Source organism: Saccostrea cucullata, unplaced genomic scaffold, assembly GCF_032062105.1.
Source record: "Saccostrea cucullata isolate Sc308-1 unplaced genomic scaffold, CSIRO_AGI_Scuc_v1 ctg755, whole genome shotgun sequence".
In the NCBI taxonomy this organism is placed as follows: Eukaryota; Metazoa; Mollusca; class Bivalvia; order Ostreida; family Ostreidae; genus Saccostrea; species Saccostrea cuccullata.
The window spans coordinates 305,726-328,420 of record NW_026928871.1 but is presented as its reverse complement, the minus strand read 5'-3'; the positions used below and the strand labels follow the sequence as shown (position 1 = coordinate 328,420).

The following is a 22,695-nucleotide window of genomic DNA, read 5'->3' as shown; positions in this document are numbered from 1 at the left end:
CAAGGAAAGAACTTTATTCGGTAATAACCAATATTTGCCCCCCAAATCAAACTTTGATGGAGATATAATTAATTAAGTTCTGAAACAGGGGAGTACATGCTGACTTCAAAGCACTGAATATTTTCATAAGTAATGACGCCATAAGTAGGTAATGACTTCACAAACATGACGTAAATTTCAGTTTTTTATGAATTTTACCGAAAAATGTACATATTTCGTCGATATTTTGAGTAAAAATCACCGAGCGCATGTGTGTTCAGGATCAATGTTTTGATATAATGTGTAGAATGATAATATCAATGAAATATGTCAATATTGTTCCTGAACAAACTTGCGCTCTATAAATTTTAAAGCTGAAATTGTTGAAATTTTGTCCTCTTTCTGAAAAAGAATATAAAATCGGACTAGTTTGTGACGTCATAAAAACAAAAATTGTGAATACACTGCTTTAACACTATAATATTTTCTGTTAATTTATATTTCTCATACAATTTATTGAATTCAGCACATTTCAGGAAGTTTTCAAAATTTGACTTTTGTGGGGGCAAATATATGCAATATACCGTATATTGTTCTTTAATGCTAATCATATCAACAAGCTAAATGTCATAAAATATTGAAATATTCTGGCCAGGATCTTTTTTTAAAAATGTGCTCGTACTTCTTTTATTTCACTAATAAATGAAAACTACATGTAAATGAGATAAATGATTAAAAAAAAAATGTATGGATGTATTTTTGCATTACATAAAGCATATGAAATTGGCAAAACTTTGAAATTGAATTCAGTATCTTTACATTTAGCATAAAAATATAGAAATACAATGTACATACATGTACTGGTAGGTATATATTTTATTGCTGAAATCTTCAAATGTAAGCATTAAGGTTTTTGTTTAATGATATTCGTTGTTTGATATGAGATATCAATTGAAAGTTGTAAGTTGTACTGAATTACCAACACTGCTCGGATTATTTCTTTACTTTTAAAACATTAAAACAAAATAGGCATGATAAATGTGTTAAGAATTTTATTTCAAACAAAGCTGACTATTCTGAGTTAAGGTAGATCTTCATCGAGCAATTTTTTAGGTCACCTGAGTAAACTCAGGTGACCTATTGCTATCCGTTTTCATCCGTCGTCGTGCGTTAACATTTGAACATTTTCAGCTTCTTCTCTGAAACCGCTGAACCAATTTCAACCAATTTTGGCATATAGCATCTATGGTTGAAGGGGAACAAAAATTTTGAATTTCATGGTCCCTGCCCCCCTGGGGCCTGGGGGGGGGGGGGGGTGGGGCTAAAATCAGTGCAATCTTTAAAAATCTTCATCTTTACTCCTGGACATCAATCAGACAAACTGTTTGTATGATTGTAATCAGCATTGAGTCCTCTACCAAAATTGTGAAATTCATGGCCCCGGGGTCATGGGTTCTAGTGCTAGGGCGGGGCTAAATAAGTATATAGTGAAAATGCATTATTTCTTTGAAAATCTTCTTCTCTGCTACTGGGTATTAAATAAACCAACTAAGTACATAGTTATGATGGGCAAGAGTGCCTCTACCAAAATTGTGAATTTTAAGGCCCCAGGGTTATGGGGTTCTGGTGTTAGGGTGGGGCTCTATAGATTATATAGTGAAAATACATGAATTCTTTGAAAATCTTCTTCTCTGCTCCTGGGTATTAAATAAACTAACTAAGTGCATAGTTATGATGAGTAAGTGTGCCTCTACCAAAATTCTGAATTTTATGGCCCCAGGGTCAGGGGTTCTGGTGTTAGGGTGGGTTCTATAGATTATATAGTGAAATTACATGAATTCTTTGAAAATCTTCTTCTCTGCTCCTGGATATTAAATAAACTAACAAAGTACATAGTTATGATGAGCAAGAGTGCCTCTACCAAAATTGTGAATTTTATGGCCCCAGGGTCAGGGGTTCTGGTGTAAGGGGGGGGGGGGGGGGCTCTATAGATTATATAGTGAAAATACATGAATTCTTTGACAAGAGGCCCACGGGCCTTATAGGTCACCTGAGCATTATGCAACAATTTTCCAGCTATTGAATTTGATTCATGTTTTAAGCCAGATGCTATATGACATTCACAATTTTGAAAGAGGCACCATTGATCATCATAACAATACACTTAGCAGTTGCTTAGCTTGGTTACTGAATACCCATATGCAGGGTAGGGGAACAAAAATGCATTCCAACTAACCAGTAGTGCTCCTAACACTGTGACATAAACCCCTGACCCTAGGTCCACACATTGCACAAATTTCAAAAAGGCACCCTTAATATCAAAAAATAAATGTTTTATAAATACAAAAGAGCAGATTTCAAACAAAAAATTCATTTTCAGTATATAAGTAGAGCCCCCACCCCACCCCTGACCCTGGGGCTTTGAAATTCACAATTCTGCAAGATTAGGGCCCTTGCTCATCATAACTATAAAGGTAGTTCATCTGCTTTATACCCAGAGACAAAGAAAAAAAATTTCAAAGATTTAATGTATTTTCATTATATAATCAATTGAGCCCCGCCCCCCTAACACCAGAACCCCTGACCCTGGGGCCATAAAATTCATAATTTTGAAAGAGGCATTCTTGCTCATCATAACTATGTACTTAGTTTATTTAATTCCTAGGAGCAGAGAAGAAGATTTTCAAAGAATTCATGTATTTTCAATATATAATCAATAGAGCCCTGCCCTAACACCAGAAACCCTGACCCTGGGACCATAAAATTCACAATTTTGGTAAAAGCACTCTTGCTCATCATAACTATGCACTTAGTTAGTTTATTTAATACCTAGGAGCAGAGAAGAAGATTTTCAAAGAATTCATGTATTTTTACTATATATAATCTATAGAGCCCTGCCCTAACACCAGAACCCTTGAGCCATAAAATTCACAATTTTGGTTGAGGCACTCTTGCTCATCATAACTATGCACTTAGTTAGTTTATTTAATACCTAGGAGCAGAGTAGAAGATTTTCAAAGAATTCATGTATTTTCACTCTATAATCAATAGAGCCCCCCCCTAACACCAGAACCCTTGACCCTGGGGCCATAAAATTCACAGTTTTGGTAGAGGCACTCATGCTCATCATAACTATGCACTTAGTTAGTATATTTAATACCCAGGGGCAGAGAAGAAGATTTTCAAAGAAATCATGTATTTTCACTATATAATCAATAGAGCCCCGCCCTAATGACAGAACCCCTGACCCTGGGGCCATAAAATTCACAATTTTGGTAGAGGCACTCATGCTCATCATAACTATGCACTTAGTTAGTTTACTTGATACCCAGGGGCAGAGAAGAAGATTTTCAAAGAAATCATGTATTTTCACTATACATAATCAATAGAGCCTTGCCCTAGCACCAGAACCCCTGACCCTGGGGCCATAAAATTCATAATTTTGGTAGAGGCACTCTTGCTCATCATAACTATGTACTTAGTTGGTTTATTTAATACCCAGGAGTAGAGAAAAAGATTTCCAAAGAAATAATGCATTTTCACTATATACTTATTTAGCCCCGCCCTAGCACTAGAACCCCTGACCCTGGGGGAATTTCACAATTTTGGTAAAGGACTCAATGCTGATTACAATCATGCAAACAGTTTGACTGCTTGATGTCCAGGAGTAAAGAAGAAGATTTTTAAAGATTGCATTAATTTTAGTGGTTTTGGCCCCACCCCTCAGGCCCCAGGGGGGCAGAGATCATGAAATTCATAATTTTTGTTCCCCTTCACCCATAGATGCTTTGTGCCAAATTTGGTTGAAATTGGTTCAGTGGTTGCAGAGAAGAAGCTGAAAATGTTCAAATGTTAACACACGACGAACGACGGACGACGACGGACAAAAACGGATAGCAATAGGTCACCTGAGTTTACTCAGGTGACCTAAAAATCTTCTTCTCTGCTCCTGGGTATTAAATAAACTAACTAAGTGCATAGTTATGATGAGCAAGAGTGCCTCTACCAAAATTGTGAATTTTATGGCCCCAGGGTCAGGGGTTCTGGTGTAAGGGGGGGGGGGCTCTATAGATTATATAGTGAAAATACATGAATTCTTTGAAAATCTTCTTCTCTGCTCCTGGGTATTAAATAAACTAACAAAGTGCATAGTTATGATAAGCAAGAGTGCCTCTACCAAAATTGTGAATTTTATGGCCCCAGGGTCAGGGGTTCTGGTGTTAGGGCAGGGCTTTATTGATTATATATTGAAAATACATGAATTCTTTGAAAAAAATTCTTTTCTGCTCCTAGGAATGAAATAAACTAATTACATCGTTATGATGAGCAAGAATACCTCTTGTAAAATTGTGAATTTTATGGCCCTAGGGTCAGGGGTTCTAGTGATAGGGTGGGGCTCTATTGATTATATAGTGAATATACAATAAATCTTTGAAAGTTTTCTTCTCTGCTCCTTGGTATTAAGCAGATGAACTACCTATATAGTTATGATGAGCAAGGGTCCTAATCTTCCAGAATTGTGAATTTCAAGGCCCCAGGGTCAGAGGTACCATAAAGGAGGGGGGGGGGGGGGCTGTACTTATATACTGAAACTGGATGAATTGTTTGAAATCTGCTCCTTGGTATTAATCAAATATTTTTGAAAAGCAAGGGTGCCTTTTCAAAAATTGTGCAATGTGTGGATCTAGACCTAAGGGTCAGGGGTTCATGTGTGATTGGGGCATTACTGATCATGCTGAATATTACTGATTACTTGAAATGCATTTTTTGTTCCCCTACCCTGCCTATGGGTATTAAGTAAACAAACTAAGCAACTGCTAAGTGTATTGTTATGATGATCAATGGTGCCTCTTTCAAAATTGTGAATGCCATAGCATCTGGATTAAAACATGAATCAAATTCAATCACTGGAAAGTTGTTGCATAATGCTCAGGTGACCTATAAGGCCCATGTCTTGTCTTAGTGAAAGCTTCATGATGGCATTGCAGACTGGTACAATATTCTGATGCCTAAATTGTACCATTATACGAGGGTATTATAGGAACAAACCTATCAATAAAGAAGGTTGCTGTATCAAATCAATTACTGGATACTAATAAGTCTAATTTGAAGATTGAGATGAACATAATATACAATATTCAGGTGGCTTCATGTATGCTAATCCAACAACTTGCTTATACATAGCTCTTTATGTGCCGAGTTATGATTTATATGATTGTTTAGTTGATTAGGATTGCAAACACTTTTTACACTATTTTACATATATGCTGACAGAATTGTAAAATGCAAGGTATTTTTACAGATTTTTTAGATTACTTTGTTCCAAATACAGTTGAACTTTCTTATCTTGAACACTAATATTTCTCAAATACTAGTACAGTTATAACGAAGTCACTGGGACCTTTGAAATTAACTTTGCTACAGTATATCCCTAATTTGCTATAATCATATAAGAATTTTGTTAATTTTTTGTAGCTCGGGATCCAAGATAACTTCACTATGTCAGTGAATTGGCAATATCCATGTTCATACTAAACAAGTTTTGCTGTACTATGAATTTTCAGTGATCTGGAAGTCCCCATTCCTAGGTCTCATACTGTAGAATCCTTATTGAACGCAAGTACTTCTAATTGTGAACCACCTCGTACATCTAATTGCAAAAACAAAGATTTACAATTTGACTTGATTTAAAATTTAAAGAAATATGTAAATAGGTATGTTTATGTCAAAAATAGTGTTTTTTATGCAATAATAATTCCTCGTTTATTGAGGAACTTTGGCATTAAACAATTTTTTTAAAGTTGTAAAACAACAACAGTGCAAAACACAATTATATTGTAACATCTATATTTCGGTCTCATTACCAAAATTTTAAATCTGATAGACTCATGGGTTTTTGTTCACTAATAAAACAACTTTAAATCCTTTTTTTTTAAAATTTATTATTCCCTCATATTCTTTGCATATATTCAAAGTAAAATGAAACAAAAGCTGGTGAATACATGTACCTAAACATGTATAATATAATAGGTTGCATTGAATATTACATAATGAAAAGATTAAATAATGTCTAACAGTCTAGGACAATCCTTACATTTAATCAAACATTTAGTTCATTTTTAACTACATGTACATCAATAAATGAAACTTGGCCTCCTAATACATGAAATAATAAGGTACTCAGTATCAATGCCAATCACAGATAAGTCAGCTCAAAAGTATGTGTTTTTGAATATTTAAAATGTCTAAATATTGCAAATACAGCAATGCATCAACTCTGAAGCTGGTGTAGCATGTTAAAAGATGTGAGATCAGTTGGAAATAAACTATATAGCACATCAAGATGGGAATGTACAAGATATATTATGACATTTAAAAATGATGTTGCGTCCTGTAATCGCTACCAAGAGATTAAGATGAGGTTCTCAAGTCTCCCAGGTATTGCTCTAAATGTTTCTATTGCGGATTTTATTATTTATTACAGTTTCTATTGCAGTAGTATTTTATTGTTTATAACGGCCTTTAGTACGAGTGGTTGGCTACAAACAGAGACTCTCCTGAAGCTTTTCCTGATTCTCCTCCTTGGTATTTTCCCATGGCAGCAAGTCCATTGGCCTACATAAAGAAGATTTTAAAATACTTCATGACATGTAATGAACAGCTTTAATTTTTTTTGGAGGGGGGGGGGGGTTAAGGACTATGCAAAAGTTCGCCGATTACATATCCAGGGTTAGAGAAGATTTTCAAATGTATTTCAATCTTAAAATGGATTTTACAATTTTGGTAAAGGGCACAATAATATGCAATCATGCAAACTATTTGCCTGATTGATGTATAGTAGAGAAGAAAATTGTTGAAGACTTCATACCCTAGCTCTGGTCAGAAGTTGCTGCTGTGCAGCCTTCACGTTCTCATCCTTGCCCTGCCAGGCCTTCAGTACCGAGGCCTGTAAAGCTCGCCCGAATGAGAAGGTAAGAGCCCAGGGCTTGGGGCCTTGACAGAGATTTATGGCATTCAGATTGATGGTAGAATCTTCCTCAGACTGGCCTCCTGACAAAAAGGTGATCCCTGGAAAAAGGAAATTGTAAACCACAGGTAAGATAGATAAGAAAAAGTTCTAAAAAAAATGTATGAATTAAGAAGTAATCATATTCTTGTTTACTTAAGATTAGATTATGTTCATTACCAATGTGCTTAAAAAACCAAGAGAGTACAAACCCGGTACAGCTGCAGGTACCCCCCTACTGAGGGCTATGACTGTGGCTCTGCCGTTCTGTTCAGGTGTGTATTTCTTGATACAGGACTGACCCGCAGTGACCATGTTTGGTTTCAGTAACGTTCCCTCCAGAAAGACGTGGTGGTCAGCCAGGGCTTTGTAGGTGAAGGCAAGAACCTGGAAAATAACAGGTAAAGAGTTTCCTATGTTAAATGCCTGTATAACAAGTGTAATTTGTGGATTCCTTTGTAAAGAGTTATATGAAATGTGTGTTTTTACCTGTTCAGTTACTTTTTGTGCTGTTTCTAAATCATGGTCTCCATCACAAAGGACCTCTGGTTCAACTATTGGAACAAGGCCATTCTAGAAAGAAAATTATAAGTGAAAAAGGAGTAATTTATTTTAACATAAAGTGAAACCAGTCTGACATGCACAATAACTTTGTAAATATTCTGTTCTCTTTTTCCATTCCCATTTAACATTTTCAATGTTCTTTACACTATTTTTATCTTATATCCTATCTAATCTGACTGAAAAATATTGTCCCCCAGTGCATGTTGAATCAGACAGGTTTCACTGTACATGTCTTACCAACAAACAGTCTAAGAAAGCATACTCATTTGCAAATAGATTTTCTCATATTGTTTAAAGATTAAAAAAAAAATACAAGATATCTTTTTATTCAAAAGAAAAAGCACATGTATACTATTCACTACAAACCTGTTGACATATGCTGGCATACCGAGCCAGGACATTAGCATTCTCAAACATGGCCTGATAGGTAGGGGTGTGAGAACCGATCTTGAGAACACATCTCCATTTGGCAAATTCTGCTCCATCTTTCTTATACTGTGCACAGCGTTCAGATAAACTATCCAAACCTGGAATAAAAGTCATGGAATCTAAAGCAATGTTCATTAATTACTTTCAAGCTAAGAAAGAGAAAGGGTTTTTTTTTGTTTTTGATTAACTTCTTTTGTAATAATTTAAAACATTTTTTTAGTATAATAATTCATGTAGTATTTTTCTTCTTCTGCAGACTAATATTAGTAAATTATCATTTTAAGAGAATAAGTGTACCTTGTGTTGTACTCTCTCCATCTGTTCCAGCAAGGGGAACAACTCCTTTGTCGACCTTGATGCCAGGAATCATGCCTTTGTCCTTCAGAATCTTGACAAATGGTGTGCCGTCCTTTGCCTTTTGGTAGAATGTCTCGTGGAACAGAATGACGCCGCTGATATTCTGCGCGACCACGGGGTCCGCCGTAAACAACAGTTCCCTGTATCGTCGCCTGTTCTCCTCCGTATTCTCTACCCCAATGGAGGCAAACCTCTTACCCATTGTACCTACAAGATAATTATTACTTCTAGAAAAGTGGTTTTAGATCAGTGCTGCAATACATGTATGATTGAAGTTCCTTGTCCCTAAAGGGGATTTTCAGTATATTGATGCTACTGGAGTGACTCTTGCCTGCCCGAATTTGAAAATCAAAGAAAGGGATTGTTTCCTTTCTTCTTCTATAAGTAACAATAACACATACTGTCCCTTGCAAGTTGAAAATCTCTAAAACACAGTGACAATGCTTACAATATTAAGGGGATTCCTCAATATTACAATCTTTTTACCTTAGATATGAGTTACAATGCATTTATTTATTCCTTTCAATGGTAAATGAATTAACCAGACTTTGTTTCTTACCAGTGGATTCATCAGCTGCCAGTATTCCTTTCCCTGGTGCCACGATGGCATTGGCAATCCTTCGGAGCTCATTCTCTTGATCAACAGTCAGGTATTGTGGAAATGAAGGCATGTTTGAATGTCACGGTACAAAGTCCAGATCTGAAACAATGTAAAAAATAAAAATAGGAAACATCATATTATAATGGTAATACACAAAAATCCATGTATAGAAAGTTTGCTGTATAACTAAATGTGCCACAAACATGTTTAAAAAATGCAGTCTGTCCTATTTGCAGGTAGAGCTCAGCTGGTGACTGAGATAAATGAAGTTCAAGGGAAGACCCTAGCTCAGAATATAGGTCACAATACAGATTTTCAGACAAGCTGATAACAGCTATAGGACAAAGACTGTACGTTTACCAGGGTACTTTTTGGATTACTGTCCCAGTATGTATATTAAGTATGAGTACATTATAAGTTTTATAACTGAAAAATTATACCAATATATACATATATGATTACATGTCCAAGTGATAATGATACATAAATCCACTTGAACAGTCCTCACATATTTGGGATCAATACTGAACATACATGTTGAAGATGCACTTTATCTGCCATAAGTCACCAACCATAAAACGAATACCCCATACAATTATTATTTTTCTTTTTTATTTATTTCATTCTGAATTATAATGAACATGTACATGTAAGTGTCTTTCTGGCAACAAATTAAATGATGTTCAATATATTTTTTCATAGCATACTTATATTCAATCAATAAAGATGACAATGATCCAGTAACAGCCTACTCAGGTGATGGGTCATGACCCCTAACACTGATAAAATGGGTCAATACAGATTCAATGTATGCCTGTGACTGTCAGTGTTTACTAGATTTATATCCTGTATGTAATATGCAAATAAAAAAGAAAATACATGTAATACTGGGCCTTGTTGATCTCATCACTCATTTGATTAGCATATATCCCCTGACATAACTCAGGCATACGTACCCTATGAGCATAAGAAAGACTAAAACCAGATTGGGAGAAACTTTTTCTGGATATTTACTGGTACATATAATGTCAGGTACCTTAATAATATACTGATGTTTAGTATAAACTAGGTTTCTGATACATATTATATCCCATTTAATATTAATGTCCCAGATAGCAAGCTTACGTTGGCCCAATGTTGGGCCACCGTTGTAAGTTACGTTGGTCCAATGTCGGAAAATGATGCTGGGCCAATGTAATTTTGCTCATCGGCGCAACGTTGCGCCGACATGTTGGCGCAACGTTGGCCCAATGTTATAGAACGATAATTCTGACGTTGGTCCAACGTTGGGCCACTGTTGTCAGTTATGTTGGCCCAATATCGGAAAATTTATATTGGGCCAATGTAATTTTGCTCATCGGCGCAACGTTGCACCGACATGTTGGCGCTATGTTGGCCCAATGTCATAGAACGATAATTCTGACGTTGGTCCAACGTTGGGCCACTGTTGTCAGTTATGTTGGCCCAATGTCTGAAAATTTATATTGGGCCTATGTAATTTTTCTCATCGGCGCAACGTTGCACCGACATGTTGGCGCTACGTTGGCCCAATATTAAACAAAATTAACAATTCTGATGTTGGCCCAATGTAGGCCCAACGTATTTGTGCACTTACACGTAGGCGTTACATTGGCCCAATGTCAAACAATGATAATTCTTATGTTGGCCCAATGTTGTCCCACCATATTTGTGCACAAGGATATTTAGAAATCTATGGAATTCCATGGAAACATAAGAAATCCCAGGAATATACAATAAAAACTGAAATAATGATAACATCACAATTTATCATAGATCAAATCTATATTTCAAAATTAAAAAATCGTTTCTTTTACAATGTGTTGAAACACATATTACATATACACTTATAGATGTACAATGTAAGCACATTTTTTCAAAGTATTCTCACTGATCGACATTTCTTTGTAATAAAACAAACTATTTCTTTTTTTTAAAATATGGCATTTGTCATTTGACTTAATGACATTGGGAGAGGTCATTGCAGTTACAATAAATGTACATTTACCGTACAAATTTAATGAATAGACTAGAGTGACAAACACATGAATTAAGTACAAAATATCCACTACACAACTATATTAATAAAAAAGATCCCATAAAATCAACACATGCTATTTTCACACAATATGCCAAAAATCCTAATTAAGTTAGATCCGAAATTTCTCAAGTGTCTGCTTGAATCACTTCCTCACTGATATCCCAGGAAATTCACAATAATAAATAAATAAAAGATGGCGTTATGTTAGAGGGTAGCCAAATAAATGGTCATGTCACGAACGGATTCACTTTAAGTAGGAAGGTTCAGAGAGTTCAATGTTGATCATTTCCATAGACACTTCAAACTTTGCTGGCACAATTTCTGAAAGAAAAGATGACCATTAGGATGTATTATAATCAATATCTATCGCATATATAAACAAAAATATATGACAAATAATAAAGAAAGGCTCTACAAGACTGTAAAGACAATTGGTTATTTCAACCTGACAGTTCAGTATAGTGTAGAATAGAAATTCACTATCTTGCAGTGTTTTTATTTAGGCAAAATTAGGCAAGGGGTCTGGGGGCCGCGTAGTAGGGCCCAGGGGGCGAAGCCCCCGGAAGCTCCCGGATTCTAGAGATTTTATAGGGTAAAAATGAGGTCTACAAAATAGACACATTAACATTTTCTAGACGAAACTGTGATTTACGCTAACTTTGACAATTTGGGGGGCGGGTGCGACTGTGCCCCCCTTAAATCCGCCACTGTTTAGATTACCTGACAGAATCCATTGTTATGTATTTTTAGGATAAGGAAATTAAGAATATAATCCTTTGGTTTACTTTTAATAGTAGATGCAATATTTTTTTTTTTATAGTTTTATGCTAAAAGATACAAGTTAATAAAAACAATGTTAGGTTATTTGTGTTACTTAAATAAAAAAAATTGAGCTGGTTCTCACCATTTTTACAAGCTGACTATTCGCCGGCGCTGTGGGAATCGTCTCGGGCACAGTCCACTGCATGGATGCAACTATTAAATAATCAAAATAAGTGCTAAAAATGATCTTGAACATGCATTTAAAAATTAATATATATTATTACATTGTACAACATACTCTGTAAATGTTGAAGAGAGGAACACTAAAATTCCTGAATCGATCCCAAACGAGGAAATTCGGGTTGAAATCCATCTTTATGAGAGATGTTTAGAAAATTAGAAGTGTTAAATTATTATAACAAAATTGAAACAGCGCTTGCTCAAACGATTTCATTGCCAGGCGTTTTATGTGTAGTGTCCTGACTAAGGAACAGTAGCAAAAACAATATTATTCATTCAAGGACAAATGTTAAAATATTTTATACATTGTACCTACCACAGTACCGGGTCGCAAAATGTCTTCATCTTCTGTCAAAACAGAAATTCCATCCAAAGCTAGTCATGATTCTCCTTTTCGCGACACTCAGAGTCTCTCTTCCGAACTTTCCTTCTGTACAACATCAACATGGCTGCGTGTAACCCACCAAAAATTTAAATTTCGGCGCGGTGTGTTGTTTAAATTAATTGCTTATCGAGCCCGACTTCGAACCCGACGTAATTGTACTTTTAGTCGACAGTTTTAGAGAAAAATCTAAGTTATATTCCATAGTTTTGAAAACCTACGTAAGGGTAAATAATTGAAAATGAAAAAATAAACAAAGAAATAAAAAATAAAATAAATAAATATTTTTTTAAATGTTTCAACATAAGTTTACATAGCAACATTGGTTCAACAATGTCGGCCCAACATTACAAAGATGTCTATACTTCAACATTAAAAATAACAATGTTCAGGGGGGGGGGGGGGGGGGGGGGGGGGGGGGGGGGGGGGGGGGGGGGGGGGGGGGGGGCTGGGCCTATAGTGAAATCAAGGAAAAATAGCAAAAAAATTGGAAGTGAAAGGAAGTTGGCCTTGGAAAAAGTTGGCCACCACCACCCCCATCCTTTTGCTTGTCATCTTTTTCAGGTAAGAAAAAAAATTCTATGCCCCCCCCCCCCCCACTTTTGAGAACGATGCTACGTGCCTGATGTTGGCCCGACGTTGGAACAATGTCAGTGCACCAACTGTTGTAATTACAATGTCGGACCGATGTTGGAACAATGTCAATACACCGACTGTTGTAATTACAATGTCGGACCGATGTTGGCCCAATATCGTTCAGCCAACCGCGATATGTAGCCGATCTACCAACCATATGCCAACATCGGCCCAACGTCAGCTTGCTATCTGGGGTACCTGATAATTTCTCTGAATTGTTTGAAAAAATGGGAGGCAGGAGGTTAATTAACCCCTCCCCAAAATTATTCTTCTTGCAATAGCTTTTTCTTTCAGTCCTCTCATTTTTTACTATAATTATACTCTTCAGTATATATAAAGGTCTGCAAAAATACCCCAAAATACGTCTGATATTAAGTCATTCTTTAAATTTATTGCTGTGTGATGGGTTGAAATCCTCTTCCTCGCTTTTTGCCCCCTTCCCCCTAATTCTAATTCAAACTCCCCTTTCATTCTTCTTACCCATTCTCACACACCATAAATCTTTTCCCCCTCAATTTTTGTACAATTTCAGACACAGAGATGCTTTGCATGGTGAGAGGATGTAGAGATTACAAGTTAATACATGTGTATATGATGATACATGTATAGGCCTATGCTAGTCAATGACTAAATGTACTAATATAAGTGCTGCTGATGATTTGTGAATCACTTCTTCCTGGAGTATAATCTAATTTGATGTACAATGTTTTGAATAAATATTTTTAAAGGGTATTCAATTCATTTTCACCCTGAAATGTTTTCACTATATTCCACATAATTTATGATACTTTGTCTCAGGACCGAGTCAGGGCATTGCATGGTGATGTATACTCTCTGTTGAGATTCTGTGGAGTACAAATAATCTCAACTGGGATTATGTGATGCGTAGTACTGTACTGCGTAGTGCGTATAATATCCCATTATTAATACCAAAGTACGTTAGCGATACATTCTTTAACTCGAGGTCAACGTCCGCTCGCCCAGTAGTAGAAGCAATTTTTAAACAATTGAAAAAAATGTGCTTGCCGATCAAGCTGTCACTTGAGACTAATTTCTGTTACGTAAGATTGCATGCAGATAAACTTCTGTGATTAAATTTAAAAAATATACCATCTTTCGTGATATAGAATACATACTTATTTTTTTAACTTAAAATGAAATATTACCTTTACTAGGTTCCTCCAACTTGCCGCTGAGCCGCTTCGAAGAAAATGGGTTGTTTACCACGCTGTAAGAAATGGGTGTGTGGATTTGGCGCTCTCTGATTGGCTGATTTCGAACTGTCCTTGACATGAAGGGGGAAAAAAGTTGTAAATACTAAACAGACAACAAATTTCTGACGCAATAAATAATTTTAGTACTGCTTGACTGGGGAGGGGGGCTTTAAAAATGTTATGTGCATCGGTGCACAGCTTTGGAGCAATTTTTAGGGGAGAGGGGGCTTTAAAAATGTTATGTGCATCGGTGCTCAGCTTTGGAGCAATTTTTAAAACCAAATATAATATAACAGATAAATTTTGGAACAGTAGGTAAAAGTTTTTGGAGTAGGTAGAACCCAACTTTATCTATTGTCCCCGCTTTTTTTTTTCGAAAGCGATTGGACATTTTAAAATCTCATTATTCTGCAGTCTGTCTGTCTGTTACAATAAAAATAATAGCACGAAATATCTGACTATATAAAAATAATTGAGCCTTAAAATCGGACAAAATTTTGAATTAGGAGATATAGAAGGTTTTCCTATAGATAGTTTTCGATCGACCTAAATTTAGCAAGAGCTGCTTCCCGTTGGCCGCCATACTGGAGGTCCAAATGCTCATATATTCCTTCGTTGTGCATGCAACCAATTTTAAATTTTTATGCGCCCGGATCCAAAGATCCGAGGCGTATATTGTTTTTGTCCTGTCTGTCTGTCTGTCTGTTTGTCTGTTTATCTGTTTGTCTGTTTGTCTGCAAACTTTAACCTTCGCTATAACTTTTGAACCATTAATGATTGAGACTTCATATTTAGTATGCATACTCCACTAAGTAAGCTCTTTCAAATGACACCAAGGTCAATGACCTTGTGACCTTGACTGTGACCTATATGCTAAAAATGTTTTTTTTTCTACAAACTTTAACCTTCCCTATAACTTTTGAACCATAAAAGATAGAGACTTCATATTTAGTATGCATACTCCACTAATTAAGTTCTTTCAAATGACACCAAGGTCAATGACCTTGTGACCTTGACTGTGTCCTATATGCTAAAAATAGCTTTTTTTTATCATTCACCATAACTTATGAACAATGATAGATAGAGACTTCATATTTGGTATGCATACTCCACTAACTAAGCTCTTTCAAATGACACCACGATCGATGACCTTGTGACCTTGACTGTGTCCTATATGCTAAAAATAGCTTTTTTTTAACATTCACCATAACTTTTGAACAATGACAGATAGAGACTTCATATTTGGTATGCATACTCCACTAATTAAGCTCTTTCAAATGACACCAAGATCAATGACCTTGTGACCTTGACTGTGACCTATATGCTAAAAATATGTTTTTAAACTTTGTTGCCGCCGGGCGCATAGTGTTTCACAAACACATCTTGTTATATTTGCGATTTTGAATCAGGAATCATTATTTTTCTGAAGTATATACATTTTTGGAAGCCTTCTTTATTTAAAAAAAAATTTAATAAAGATTTTCCACCAAATATTTCTGCTATATTTTCTTAAACTTGGTAAGATACAGAGGAAAAATCACCGAGTCTATCTCTGAAAATACGTTTCAAAATATGTTTATATAAATATAAGCAAATATGCTAATAATGGAAGACAATTATCGATAAGATTCTTAATTTTATTTGATTTTTGCCCTAGCCATGACATGGCATTTCCAATAAAATTATGTACCGGGTACGATGATTTTGAAATTTCATGACCTTAAAACTTGACCAAACTTTGAAAACATCCTTACTGATAACTTTTGAATGAGCAAACTTTAAGATGGGTATAAATAGCCTGCTTCAAATGAATCATTGATTCTACTATACTATACTTAGCTATAGAAACTAACTGGTACGAAATATTTGGAGTACGGCAGTATATTCCAAATTTGTTTTTGTTTTTGTTTTCAGTTTAGCGTTTCCCCATTCTTTTATCTTTCTCACAACCACAAGGCTAAAAATAATCATGTCTTTGTGGAGGATATGTCATTATTTATGTCATAAATTGTGTCAAATATGAACGCCCTATCATATGTCATTCAAAAGTTATCACCAAAGTTTTTTTTTTAATTAGGTCAATTAAATCAAGGTCAAGGGGTCAGATAGCATAGCATGCTCGAAAATATCTTGTCACAGGTAATGCACATGTCAGATATGAAGTCCATATCTCTTCTCTACGAAAGCCTGTTAGGATCAATCAAGAGAAAAGAAATTTAAAAGGCGTAATAACGCCTTCTGAAAAGGCGTAATAACGCGAAAAAAGGCGTTATTACGCCTTTCCATTCCAAAAGGCGTTATAATGCCTTTTGAAAGGCGTTATAACGCCTTTCTAAAAGGCGTTATTACGCCTTTCCATTCTAGAAGGCGTTATTACGCCTTTCCAAAAGGCGTTATTACGCCTTCCTAAAAGGCGTTATTACGCCTTCCTAAAAGGCTTTATTACGCCTTTCCAAAAGGCGTTATTACGCCTTTCTAAAAGGCGTTATTACGCCTTCCTAAAAGGCGTTATTACGCCTTTCTAAAAGGTGGTATTACGCCTTTCTAAAAAGCCTTTTAGGCAACACTCTACTTCTGAAGAACTAGAATATAGGCAGACTTATCTTGGAGCTTTGCTTGCCATGTACAGTGTATTAAAATTTATGTCATTTGAAGATATTTTTCTCTTTTCTTGGAAAAAAGCAGGCAACTATTTGCATGGGTATAATGAGCAACTGAAATCAATGACCCTTGGTAGAGGTGTGCCTGGTATGAAAGAAGGACTTAGTTGGTTCAACATTGAAAATATATGACGCATTTAAAAATCTTTTTTCCTGGAAATCTATGTGCTATCTGTTTAAATTATTTTTTGAGAAATTAGTCCTATATCTAATTGTGAAATTCATGCCCCAAAGGTACGATTTCTGCATACACCCCCCCCCCCTCGGTTGGGCTAAATACATGTATGTTTAGTTATGTATTGGGGGTAAAAGGCGTAATAACGCCTTTTAGAAAGGCGTAATAACGCCTTTTGGAAAGGCGTAATAACGCCTTTTAGAAAGGCGTAATTCGCTTTTTGGAAAAGCGTAATAATGCCTTTTAAAAAGGCGTAATAACGCCTTTTAGAAAGGCGTAATAACGCCTTTTGGAAAGGCGTAATAACGTCTTTTGGAAAGGCGTAATAACGCCTTTTAGAAAGGCGTAATAATGCCTTTTGGAAAGGCGTAATAATGCATTTTAAAAAGGCGTTATAAAGCCTTTTAGAAAGGCGTAATAACGCCTTTTAGAAAGGCGTAATAACGCCTTTTGGAAAGGCATAATAACGCCTTTTGGAAAGGCGTAATAACGCCTTCTAGAATAGAAAATCGCCTTTTAGAAAGGCGTTATAACGCCTTTTAAAAACGCGTAATAACGCCTTTTGGAATGGAAAGGCGTAATAACGCCTTTTCGAAAGGCTTTATAACGCCTTTTAAATTTTTTTCTCTCTAGATTGATCCTAATAGGCTTTCGTACTTCTCCATCAAAAGTTATAAGGTAAAAATAACATTTTTGAAAAGTAGGTGAAATATAAAGGTCAAGGTAACAGGGCAAAAAATCATAGGGTATATGGAAAGATCTTGTCACAGGCAAAACACAGTTTTAATATGAAAGCCCTTTGTCTTCTCATTCCAAAGTCATTACCAAGTCAGAGGTCAAACTTTAAGGTTACGAGGTTAAAATCTGGGTGTTTTAGACAGGTCTTATCTTAATAAACGTGTAATATGAAAGCCCTATCTCTTCTCATTCAAAAGATATGACCAAGGTTAAATTTTTAGTTACGGACGGACAGACTGACAGAACTACAGACTGACAGCCGGACAGACGAATGAGATTTAATGTCCCCTCGCTTTCGCGACACAAAATACTTCACATACATTATAAGAGAGATGTGTATAGTGGCGTATTTTATTTTGGAACGAAAGAAAAGAAAACAGAGACAATAATCGAGAAATCTTATCTGTCTGTTTTTTTCAGGAGGGGGGGGGTGTCAAAGCCCAGGAGTATGGACCGTACACCGGAACCGGAACAAGACTAGTGGAACAAGATGTGTTTGTGCAACACTGATGGTGGGAGGGGTGGTCACCCCCTGTATGGCAACATATAGTGAAGGGTTACACTTTCTCAAATCAAATATATTGGTATCCAAAGTAAGGCCTTCTCACAAGAAATATACATTTTTGAAACCCTACCCCCATACACATGTATTTTAAAAGTAGGTCAAACTCCAAGGTGGAAAGTTCAAAGTTCTTGGTATCCAATGAAAGGTCTTAATTGTCACAAGGATTACATATATGTGAAGTATGAAAGCCCCAGTCTCTACCGTTCAAAAGTTATGGCAAAGGTTAAAGTTTTTAAAATGTAGGCCAATCTCTAAGGTCAAAACGTTAAAGTTCTTGGTATCCAATGAAAGGTCGCAAACAATACATATTAAATAATTAGCACCAACTGTTCAAAAGTTATGGTCAAAGTAAAAGTTTAGTATTTTTGTGTAAAAGTGTGTCTAAGTTCAAGGTCAAAATTTGGTGGTACCCAAAGAAAAGTCTTCTCACATGGAATATACCTTGAAATATGAAAGCCATAGCCAAATGTTATGGACAAGGTTAAAGGTTTGGCGGCCAAGCAGCTAGACAGACGGACGGACGGATAGGGCAAAAACTATCTACCCTCGAATCAACGATTACGGGGGCATAAAAATACCAAGCTGAAGAAGAGCTAGTCTGCATAAAGAGGTCCAAGACTTAGAGGTGTTGCGGGCAGAATCAATATCAGGTAGGTAAGGTGGGTGGTGGTGGTGGTGGTGGGGGGGGGGGGGGGGGTTAGGTGTGGCTGAGAGTTCCTACATTCTAATTAGGGATGTCAACGAATATTCGCATATTCATTCGATGAGTTGATATTCGAAATTGAATCAAGTTTGTACAAAAAAAAAACAAAAAAAAAAACCACTCGATCCTCTTGGATTACCTGAAAGGTGTGAAGAGTGCATCCATTTTAGTAGTTTATTTATTTGTTCACTTAATTAGTGGTATAATAGTGTCCAGTACTTACAATCAGCTTGTATTGTTGTAAGGACAAGGTTTTACAGTAAACACACGGACCCTTTGTTTATGTAAATATCATTAAAATCATTATCAGGAAATTAAGATTAGCAAAAAGTAATTGATTTAAATGTTTCACCGTTAGATAATTGTTCCGCTTGGTATGAGTTTGTAGGAGTTATCGATGTAGACTTTAGTAAGACGATCAATTAATCTGGAACATACTAAAGAATCTTGAATTTTCAAAAAAACAATCATTACATTTTGGATATATATTATTCAATATATTTTTTAAAAAATATATAATTGCAGTGCATTTACCGCACTCTACTTGAGTTTTTATTTCAAAATAATGCCATAAAACCTATACTACTTGACAGGAGAGTGAAGATTTATATATTTAATAATGCAAGATGTATCTATTTTATCGAATATTCGAATATATTCGAATACTTCTATCGAATATTCGAATATCAATTATTGACAATTTTGACATCCCTAATTCTAATTACTGTTGTGAGTGTCAAATGAAGTGGTAAGGTAGAAATTCAGAGGAAAAATATACTATTGGTGAAGGCATGTGACGTTTGCTGCAATAATTGGAAAAAAATGTCCATTTTGATTGGGATCGGAATGCATTAAAATATTTTAGAATAAAAATGTCAAAGTGACAACAGAGTACAGACAAGATATTTTATACCTCACCGCATCCTTACCAAAACAATGGGCATAATAGATGGTGTAGATATTGGCATTCTTGTAGGGATTGGCGTTGACTTTATATGTTCATATGGTCTTTATCGTTGGTACGAACGAGCATTACGAAATGCGGTAAACATAGAGGTAAACCATGTGAAAGAGAAAGTAGGGTATATGAGATGCAAATGTATTTCTTTCCCATGCACGATTATCAGTCTATCTAGACCGAAAATGAGATATGTTGTTTGATCCCCATCAAATAACATGACAAATTACCTTAATTAACGAAGCCTTTTCATCTATCAAATTAGTTTTATTCAGTTGACTAGCTACTGTCAGTACTGAGCTAAAGTTGGGACCACTTGCCCAAACGGGATATAATTATAGCCCGTTTGGGATATAACATCCCAATTGGGATATAAATTTGCAGTGCAAAAAATGAAATTTTTGATTTTGGCAATAAATATCATAAATCTGCATCTGACCGTCCAATTTTGTCACGAGCGAACAGAATAGCATGTATTGACGCCCAGCTAGACATGTTAAATTTTTCCATATATCAAAATTCAGATATTTGTTAAAACTCTCTCAAATCAACTAATATTACTACAATTATGCATAGACTCAACTTACTTGCGTTGCTCTGAAACAATTTTGATGAATACAAATGGAGTTGCTCTGAAAATATTACTATCAATAATTTACTTTATTTTGAAATACCTACTGTTTACATTTGTAGAATGTTGAGCAGTATCAAATCAACCAAGACCTGCATAAAAAGCTTGAATATATGCCCTTCAGAACCATACCATATGGATGTATAGAAGGAGTGGTCAGCCCTGTGGGAACCACACTGAAGAGTCATTTCAAGGAGAACACGGAGGGAGTCATGCAGCACCACTCTCTGATAGAACATAAATCAAGGAGGGTCCAAGGCATTTGGTACAATTTTAGTTTTCATTTTACCGACTGATTGGTCACCTGAAACTCGCATTAAATTGTAAAAATTTCTGACTTGCTCTTTACATTGGTTTATGTAATTAAAAAGACTATTATGCTTTTTTTTAAAAGGTCTGATGTGAAAAATGCCATAAGAGATACGCTGGAAGTGATTCCATTCTACCTCATTCCACATGGAAACTCGTGGTATCCTACAAAAGTCATGGTTACTGAGCCAAACTCTGCCCACCACATTGACGAAGAGTTGACCATCACTCATGAAAACTTCGTCCAGGCCCAGTCTAATGTATTTAAAAAAGGAATGGAACTTGTCAGTGGGGAGGTGACCAAGGGTTACCAGGAATCCGAGAAAATGTTAATAGTCGGCACACACCTTCTGGCTATTGGTAAACTTGTTAAAGAGGGAAGTGAAATTAAGATGAAACCACCATCGGATGAATATAAGTACATCATCTCCCGAAAAACCAAGGATGAGTTAGCTAGACTGCTCAGAAACAAGGCCACATTCTTAAAGGTCTTTCTAGGGATATTTGGAGCAGTGGGAGTTGCTCTTATTTGTTACTTTGTCCGTAGATTTTACAGAAAACTTAGAAATCAAGAGGAGGGGGAAAGATTTAGGAGAGATCTTAGGAAGAAACGAGAGCTAGAGGAACAAAGGCGTGCTAGAGCTGCACACAGGTCAAATCCGGACAGTCTGTCTTCCAGTGAATTGTCTGATAGCAATAAATGTGTTATCTGTCTTAACAATGAACGAGAGGTTGTACTCCTAGATTGTGGACATGTTTGTCTGTGTGGAGACTGTGCATATGCATTACCTGAACCAAGATTATGTCCTATATGTCGTAGAAAAGTAGTGAGGTTTGTTACAACTTACACTCCATGATTATACTGTCTAAAAAATTAGATATCTATTTTAGCTCTGATGTGCTGATCAGAGTTTATATTTTTGTATATTAATCTAGTGTACGAGAGAGAGAGAGAAAATTCAATAAAATTAATTAATATTCAGAATTGCATTCAGTTATTAACTGTTAAAAGAAAATATAAATATGTTGTAGTAAGGCCCTGACTGCGATGGTTTTGTGCTCTGCAGCATAAAACTTACCCCGGTACAACAAAGTTGAAGAGGAATATTTTGTGGTGTTACCATACTTAATGAATATTTCCAGATTCTCTTTATAAACCACTGAACCAATTTTCAACCAATTACATAAAATCTTTCTTAGTACAAACATGGATATTGTTAAATTCATGGATATAATGAAATTATCTTGGATCCCCGCATTGCACGTGAATTTGGACGATCACTAGTCTAATGGCACAATACTGTATATAAATATAGCAAATTTCTAATACAAATATAAAAGATATAGCAAAGTAATTTCATAGGTCCCAGTGACTTTGTTATAACCAAGTTTATCTGAAGGTTTACTGTATATAAGAAAGGGGAGGACAAAATCATGAATTTCATGGTACTTTTCCCCATGGAGCCCAAGGCTTTGACTCCGACTTTGGACAAATTAAAGCCCTAAAAATTTATGCAATTTCTTAAATCTGCTTCTTCAACTCTTAAACACCAACTGTCAACTGATGGAAGTTCTTTTTTAAAAAAAAACATCTTAATCTCTACCCTATGATGAACAAGATTTTTTCCCCTAAAATTGTGAACTTCATGGCCCTTGATCAGGGGTGTAAACACAGGGCTGTTTTTTTAATACAAAGTTGATGTGCTTTAATTCTTTGTAAATCCTCC

The 22,695-nt window shown here is 35.8% G+C and overlaps 2 protein-coding genes across 2 annotated transcripts; one reads left to right on the top strand and one right to left on the bottom strand.

The window, feature by feature from the left end:
* Positions 1-5,901: 5,901 nt before the first annotated feature.
* LOC134278989 (fructose-bisphosphate aldolase-like) lies at positions 5,902-14,295 on the bottom strand. The gene is made up of 8 exons (XM_062761301.1): positions 14,182-14,295; positions 8,895-9,035; positions 8,276-8,542; positions 7,916-8,076; positions 7,475-7,558; positions 7,198-7,372; positions 6,848-7,047; positions 5,902-6,594 (listed from the first exon to the last, which is right to left on the bottom strand). Exons 2-8 carry the CDS (start codon positions 9,004-9,006, stop codon positions 6,502-6,504), a joined length of 1,092 nt encoding a protein of 363 aa, XP_062617285.1. The 5' UTR covers positions 9,007-9,035; positions 14,182-14,295; the 3' UTR covers positions 5,902-6,501.
* Positions 14,296-19,987: 5,692 nt separating this feature from the next.
* On the top strand, positions 19,988-21,953 carry LOC134278988 (mitochondrial ubiquitin ligase activator of NFKB 1-like). The gene is made up of 3 exons (XM_062761300.1): positions 19,988-20,126; positions 20,722-20,924; positions 21,054-21,953. The coding sequence occupies exons 1-3, from the start codon at positions 20,007-20,009 to the stop codon at positions 21,823-21,825; spliced, it is 1,095 nt and encodes a 364-aa protein (XP_062617284.1). The 5' UTR covers positions 19,988-20,006; the 3' UTR covers positions 21,826-21,953.
* Positions 21,954-22,695: the final 742 nt, after the last annotated feature.